The sequence below is a fragment of the Panthera pardus genome, unplaced genomic scaffold (genome assembly GCF_024362965.1).
Source record: "Panthera pardus isolate Hobbes unplaced genomic scaffold, ASM2436296v1 HiC_scaffold_12, whole genome shotgun sequence".
NCBI classification, from domain to species: domain Eukaryota; kingdom Metazoa; phylum Chordata; class Mammalia; order Carnivora; family Felidae; genus Panthera; species Panthera pardus.
The window spans coordinates 8,748,740-8,756,441 of record NW_026526677.1 but is presented as its reverse complement, the minus strand read 5'-3'; the positions used below and the strand labels follow the sequence as shown (position 1 = coordinate 8,756,441).

The 7,702-nt window shown below is 54.7% G+C and overlaps 1 protein-coding gene across 1 annotated transcript; it reads left to right on the top strand.

The window, feature by feature from the left end:
• The first annotated feature begins 3,666 nt into the window (after positions 1 to 3,666).
• On the top strand, positions 3,667 to 6,681 carry PLAAT4 (phospholipase A and acyltransferase 4). The gene is made up of 2 exons (XM_019414751.2): positions 3,667 to 4,245; positions 5,487 to 6,681. Exons 1-2 carry the CDS (start codon positions 3,751 to 3,753, stop codon positions 5,568 to 5,570), a joined length of 579 nt encoding a protein of 192 aa, XP_019270296.2. The 5' UTR covers positions 3,667 to 3,750; the 3' UTR covers positions 5,571 to 6,681.
• Positions 6,682 to 7,702: the final 1,021 nt, after the last annotated feature.

Here is a 7,702-nt window from a genome sequence, read left to right as displayed (position 1 = left end):
CTCTCGTGCAGCGAGCAGATCAGACCTGGGTTCAATAACGAGCCACAGTGATTCCATGATTTTGGGGTAAGTGAGTCCCGACTTTCCCTTTAGAGGAAATGTTTAGTCTCTCTTAAAAAAAAAAAAAAAAAAAAAGTTTAGCATTGAGCAGTTTCTAAATGATGTCAAAAGGAAAGCGAAAGCAAAACTCAACTTTGGTGCAACAGCCGGCTCACCAGTGGCAAACACCACCAGCCATGAGCTGTGGCCATGGCTCAGGTAAGCTCCCTGGAACTTTCTGTTGGTGGCTCTACAGCAGGAGGGGGCCTCCTCCGATAAAGGCCTCAGTCTGGCCTTGGGCACAGTTAACCCCAGACCTCAGAAAGGCTTTAAAAGGCGTTTATGGAAAACTCTTTGTTGTTGAAAAGTCCCTTGCCCTGCAGGACGGTGAGGGCTTGGGGCTGAGGCTCCCGTCTGGCACAGGGTGGGGCCCAGGGGCCTCCCGTGGAAGAGCCGTGGGTGGGTGGCTGGGGGCTTTGCCGCCGGGTGGGGTGCATAGGCAGAGGGGGACCCAGGACTTGGGAAGTGAGTGGATCCCCACCCCGCCAGCCTCCGAGCTCGCTCGGTACCTGCTCAGCTCTGTCCTTCCCTCTCTCCCGGGCATGTGTCCTGAATGTCAGCTTTCCTGGCTCTGGATCTCCCGTCCTGTCAGCCCTGCCAACACAAAATCCTGGCCCTATTGCCTGGGCAACTGTCTCCTTATTCGGGCAGGGCCCCAGGTCACATTTGATCTGCCACCAGCTACCGTGGACAGTTTCTGGGCCCTACCTTATTTAGATATTTAATCTCGGAGTGAAAAATCCCCTTTTGATTCCAACATGGTGACCATCCCTGGCCCTGCCCCGCCCTGGCTGAGAGAGGGGAGTAGGCCCCGCTGATCCTCCAGCCCCTCTCCCATGGAGATTTCCTTTGCCCCCATGGCATGCCAGGCCCTTCACCGGATCCTGGAGGTGAAGGGGGGAGGGGCAGCATACAGGATCCCGCCCCGGGGGGAGGTGCAGACAGGCACAGAGGATGCCAGCGAGACATGATCCATGCAGAGGGAGGGGGATGTCCTAGGGGCCTGGGGACCCCAGGAGTGGCAGCCGAGCCAGGCTGGGGCCCTGGGGGGCAGCTTCTCGGAGAGGGGTGTCTGGTGTGCGGGGCGAAGGGGAGGAGGGGGGGAGGGCAGGTGATGGGAGGCAGACACAGCCATTCAGTCATCCTGGAGGGGGGGCAGAGGGCAAGGAAGGGCTGCTCAGGAGGGCCTGGGAGCCGCTGTCCAAAGGGCATGCCCTTTGCCCTGAGGCCACATGTGCCCTTTGGGAAGGCCACAGTGGGCCTTGGGGAGACTGGATGTGGGGTAGCAGGGACGGGGACAGTCAAGAGGCTGCGAGGTTCGGGGGGAGCCTGGCTGGTTCCTTCAGAGGAGCACGTGACTCTTGATCTCGGGGTCGTGAGTTTGAGCCCCATGTTGTGTGTAGAGATTACTTAAAATAGGGGCACCTGAGTGACTCAGTCGGTTGAGCGTCCAACTTCGGCTCAGGTCATGATCTCACGGTGCGTGAGTTCGAGCCCCTCGTCGGGCTCTGTCTGATGGCTCGGAGCCCGGAGCCTGCTTCGGGTTCTCTGTCTCCCTCTCCCCCTGCCCCTCTCCTGCTCGCACTCTCTCTCAAAAATAAGTAAACATTTAAAAAAAAAAGAGATTACTTAAAATAAATAAAATTTAAAAAGACAAAGGAAAAAAGGAGGCTATGAGGATCTCAGAGGCAGGGACAGCGGCTGCCCTGAACCAAATCGGAGGGTAGGAGATGGACGAGGAAGCGAAGTCGGGAGAGACTTCCAAGGTCAGCGTTGGTTGTTGGATATTGGCAAGAAAAAGATGGTGAAGGTAAACTGACCCCGGGGCTCCGATCGGATGACCTGGAATGAGAGATAGGGGGCTGTCGTTTGCTAAGATCAAGGCCCAGAAAGGGAGACCAACTGAAAAATTCTCAACTCAGAAGCTGTGGCACCCGGGGGGGGCGGGACGCTGAGGGGCAGGAAAGAGGCGAGGAGGGGGAGGAAGGCAGATGCCTGGTGTGGCCATGGACTATCAGAGCCAAGAGGTGTGATAAGGACTTGAGGGCCAGTCTGAGAAGCCGGTGACTCACCTGCCCGACTTGGCTGGGGAGGGTGTGGGGCTCTCAGCCTCAGTGAAAGGGTTTTGTTTGGTTTTTTGTTTGTTTTAACGATTTCTTAATGTTTCTTCTCTTTTGTTTCTTTTGAGAGAGAGAGAGGGAGAGAGAGAGAGCTCAGACAGGAGCAGGGGAGAAAGAGAGAGAAAGGGAGGGAATCCGAAGCAGGCTCTGTGCTCAGCATGGAACCTGACGTGGGGCTCGATCCCACGACCCTGGGATCATGACCTGAGCCGAAATCAAGAGTCGACACTCCACCCACTTAGCCACCTGGGCGTGGGGGGGTTTTACACCCCAGTGAAGGGGTTTTACACGCAGCTTGTGACGTCCACACTCTCAGGAGCGCGCGCACAATTCCCCTGCACGTGGGCGTTCACGCCCTCGGTGTTTTTACACGAGCATACCCAACACGAATCTACAAACCCAACACATACAACACACCCAGAGATGTGTATATACACAGAACACGCAACACACGTGCATATGACATGTGCACACACACACGTGTGCCCATGCACCCCCGTGCGATGCGGGCACACACGTACGTAAGAAATAATACACACGCGCTGAATAAATCTCCACTCTCCCATTCCACGGGGTCCTTTTTTCCAAGCTTCCAGCCCCCAGTCGTGGAGAAACCTCTAAAAGAGACAGAAGGCTGAGGCCCCCACGGGGGCTAGGACTTCCTTCCCATTCCAGGCTCTGACCCGGTGATGAGTATCGGCAAGGGAGTGGGGAGATCCTCAGGCCAAGCTACGGGTCTCTGGAAATATAATTTCCAAAATATTTGTTAACATAATGAGAGCAACCAGGGGCAGCCGGGTGGCTCAGTCGGTTGAGCGTCCGACTTCGGCTCAGGTCACGGTCTCGCGGTTCATGGGTTCGAGCCCCGCGTCGGGCTCTATGCTGACCACTCAGAGCCTGGAGCCTGCTTCGGATTCTGTGTCTCCTTCTCTCTCTCTCTCTCTCTCTCTGCCCCTCCCCCCACCTCACAAAAATAAACAAAGATTTTTTAAAATTCCAAAAAAAAAAAAAAAAAAACCCAAAAAAACATAACGAGAGGAACTGAGAAAAGAGCTTAACCGGGGAAACCTGAGTTGGTTTCTTCCTGAGCAGCGCTTGAACATGCCCGTCCTGTTTGAGTAATCGAGCGGGGTCCCATGGGTCCGGGAGCAGGGAAGGCAAGCAGAATGCACGTTCCAAGGGCAGGGAGGGAGTGGGGAGCCTCTGACCGCTGCCGTCCAGGTCACGGGTCAGCGGTGGTCATATCCTCTGGATGACCTGGCCCGACACCAATATTGGCTGTCAAATGGAGATCATCACCTTAAAAGTTAAAAAGGGGAGTAGTAAGTAATATCTGAAAAGTCGCACAGTGTGTGCCTCACAGTGGGTGCTAAGATAAACTTGATCTCTTTCAGAAATGTACAAGGGCGCAAAGATGAATTATAAACGTTTGACTATCATTGTCTATAATGGCGAGATTTTTGAACAACCTCAATGCTCAGCAACCAGGGCTTGGTCAGATAGCCGATATATATCCGTGTAATGGGATACGATGACACTGGCACAAGCAGCCGTGACATTCGGTGTCTTGAAAAAAATACCCACAGCTTGTGAAGTAAAAAGAACCAAATCTGGGGCCCCTCCGGTCCCATCTGTGAAAAGACAAACACCAACACCTCGATGGGGTGCTCCCCTCGGCCTTCTTCCTCGCCCCGCCCCTTCTCTGCCTCGGTCTTGGCTTCCCCAGCGGCTCCCCCGTGACGTGTCTCTGACTCCAGGTGACCTCCTGGGGGCCAGCTTCTCCATCATCTGCTCCGTTCTGAGCAGCAAGGCGGTGGTGAGACTAGAGCTCCTGCGGGACGTGGTGGGGCACTGCCGCTATAGGGTCAACAACCGCTTGGACCACAAGTACAAACCACGGCCTGTGAACGTGATCATCTATTCTGCGAAGAAGAAGATTGGTGAGGAGATGGAGTACAGGCTTCTGGGCAAGAACTGTGAGCATTTTGTCACCGATCTGAGATACGGTGTGCCCCACAGCAGGCAGGTAAGACCCTCTTTGGGGCCAGCCCTCTCCCCCTGGAGGTCTGCTGCGGGGCTGGGGGTGACCAGGCTGTGTGGCCAGAGGGGAGCCTCACCACGACCCACCGGCTGGGAGTCGGGCCGTCCGAGCTCAAATCTCGGATCCGCTTCTGATCTGCTGAGGGTCTTTGGACACGTCGCTGTCTCTCTGGTCCTCAGTTTCCCCATGTGTAGGAGGAGTTGGATGGAGGACCTCTGGAGGCCTGCCAGTCTGACCTTCTAGGATCCTCTGCCTCTAAAGGTAGATCGTGATGCCCCCACAGGTCGTCAGGAAGAGTCTGGGCCAACCCAGCACCGTGACTCGTCTCCGAAAAAGAGCACACAGGCAGGGGGTGTGCTCAAGGTCCACGGGCCTATGTAATGGCTCAAGCACTTGTCTATGTAAGACCTGGGGCACAGGGTCTACCCCCACCCCTTCAGTCTTCCGCGTTTGTTGTCTCAAAACACACAGCTGATAAGTGGCAGAGGTGGGATTCGAACCCCAGCAGTCCTTCTCTGGAGTCTCTGCTCCCTTCCTTCGTACAGCGGCACCTCCGGGGCTCCAGGCCCAGTTGATTGGGTGGACGGGGGCCCCTGGATGAGACGAGGATAAGGACGGGAGGAGCAGGTTTGAGAAGGGAAATCCAGAATTTGGATGTGGTGGTGGGTGGCCAGTTAGACCTCCAGGTGGAGATGTTGAGTCACAGGTGGACCTAGGAGCCTGGCGTTCAGGGCCGAGGTGGGGCTGGGCATAGAAGTTTCCAGGCTGCACTTGGCAACCATGCACAGTGAACCCGAAGTACGCTGCCCGTGGCCCTAGTCTCCTGAAGTCTCTCCTCAGCTTTTGGCACAGCCCTCCCTCCACAGGGGTGTAGCCCCGACTGCAGAGCCGTTCCCAGGCTCAGCCCCAGAGCCCGGGCTCTGGGAAACCAGGCACAAAGCCTCCTCCCTCCCCACTCAGAGTCAGGAACAAATGTCCTCACCCAGCACGCTCACACGAAAGGATCCCATCCGCCCATCCTGCCAGGTGTCAGGACAAACCCTGACAAGCTCACCAGTAAGAAGTGTTCACAACCCCATCTCCTGGGGCCCCTCTGACTCATCCAGCATCTTCCTGGGCTGGCCAGCTCAGAGGGCAGGAGGATGAGGAGACTCCAGGCCCTTGGAAGGGAGGGAGAACTGGCCTGCCTTTGCGATGGATGTTGAACATGGGCTATTCACTTTCAGGTGGAACATACCCTGATTGGAGGAGGGGTGTCCCTGGGACTCGGCATTCTGGGCATGGTTGGCTACTCGCTTGTGAAGACATGATCCCAAAAGCAATGACAGCCCGAAAGAGCCCCAAATCCTTCAGCTGCAGAGACCAGTGGAGACACCCCATGGCTCCTCTGTCTACCGGACCCTCAACCTCCGGCAACCTGTCATTCTGTCTCTCCCTCTCCCTCTCTCACTGGCTGAAGGATGGGCTAATTGTGCCAAGACCAACGAATCAAGTAAATGTATCTTCAAGAAGGACTTCCACTATATTTTTGCAGACTTCTGAACCAGAAAGGAGGGAAGGAACATTACTTCGACACCTGTTGGGTTCTCACCACAATTTCTAGCTGAGTGACCTTGAGAAAATCTCTGGACTCCCAGAGCTTCAGTCCCCCTTCTCTGGGATGGGGATAAGGATTACATAAGGCAAGGTGATGTGGAGAAGACTCCTGATGTCTGGTAACCAGCAGATATTCAACGGGGGTCTACATCACTCCATGTAGACGCTACATCGCTCCATGTAGACGCTACATCGCTCCATGGAGACTCTACATCGCTCCATGGAGACTCACCATTGTTGTCACGAGACATCGTTCATTTTACTGTCGGGGTGCAAAAGTGCCCCAACAACTCAGTTATGTCCTGGCACAGCCACACCTCCTGGTGCGTAAATATTTCCCAACACCTTTCCGAGTACCTTCTTCATCCAGCCTTCCTTTCAGTTTTCCTTTTCAACCCCAGGGCCTAGTCTTCACCCACCTGGGACTGCCAGACGGAAGTATGTTAACTTTCCATGCCGACGTTGCCATGGCTCAAGCTGCCCGTGGGTTGAATGGTGAAAATTCGCCACCTCAATCTTTAGGGCAGTGAAACTCTGAATGAGACCATAGCGACGGGTACATATCATTACACGTTCGTCCAAACCCATAGAATGCACAACACCAAGGGTGAACCCAAAGGTAAAGTGTGGATTTGGAGGGATTGCGGTGTGTCAATGCCGTTCGTCCGTTGTAACCCACATGGGTCCTCTGGGGAGGGATGTTGATGGTGGGAGAGGCTGTGCCTGGGGGAGAACAAGGGGTGTATGGGAAATCTTTACCTTCTTCTCAATCTTGCCGTGAATCTAAAAAGTCTCTAAAAAATAAACTCTCTAAAAAAAAAAAAATTAATCTCCTCTGAGTATCCCTCCGTTACTTCCCAGCAAGCCCTCGGTGCGGTCTCAGAAGCTCCATGGTCTCTCGCTTCCTCAGCCAGCCTCTGCCGCCGGTGACCCTGATGAATGGCCACTCCATGGTGGTCACCGCAGCCACGCCCCCTCTGGCTTGAGCACTAAGGATGTCACCCTCCCCTGGGCTGTACCCTTCAAGGATGTGAAAGCTGGTGGGTTCCTTAATCCCCCCGTGCTGCAGAGACCAGGCTGGTGCTAATCACAAGACCCCCCCCGCCCCCTATAAAACGCAGGGCTCTCAGAAGGTTGAAGGTTCAAGAACAGAGAGTAACACGCAGTTGCTACTATCAAAGGGGGCCCCGCTCACACTGCCAGGCTGGACTATCCGCCCCCATCCGAGGGTTCCAGAAGGGTCTATGCCTGCCGCACTCTGGTCAGAGGGCCCCACTGCCCTGTACAGAGTCTGGGCCCAAATGGGAGGCCCAGAGAGAGGGGCAGAGGCTTCCTTACTCCTTGTTGTCTAAGACTCGCCTCCCTGGACCTCGTTTCCTGTCAGGATCAATTGTTGCACCAAAATGGACAATGGAAGTTTCCAGGCCCTTCCAGGGTGGGCTTGGCCTACGTGACCAAGTCATATCCCCGTTAGTGGTCTCGGGTGTCCACGTATCTGCCCTTTACGGCAATTGTCACCGTGGGGACTGAACACTGATCCACGTGGTTCCTTTACTAATATCCCTCCGTCTATCAGAACTGCAAGGACCCCCAAGAGGTAGGACTGTGTGAGCTCGTTACAGTGGGACCCCAGCATTCATCACAATGCCTGGTGTACTGCCGGGGCTCAATAAAAAGTTGTTTACTTCATAAGTTCACTACTACATGGGAGAATACAATTATTATTCTCTGCAGTCGAGAGAAAAACTGATATGACAAAAAGCTGCAACCCAAACCAAAAAAAGCGTGTTGCCATCAAGTTTTAAAATGTAACGGACCATTGGGGCACCTGGGTGGCTCAGTCAGT

Bases quoted from the DNA above. Each gene is read 5' to 3' on its own strand.
- PLAAT4 (XM_019414751.2), top strand. From the start codon at position 3,751: ATGACACTGGCACAAGCAGCCGTGACATTCGGTGTCTTGAAAAAAATA. The intron at 4,246-5,486 runs GTAAGACCCTCT...ATTCACTTTCAG, and splicing joins GTGTGCCCCACAGCAGGCAG to GTGGAACATACCCTGATTGG.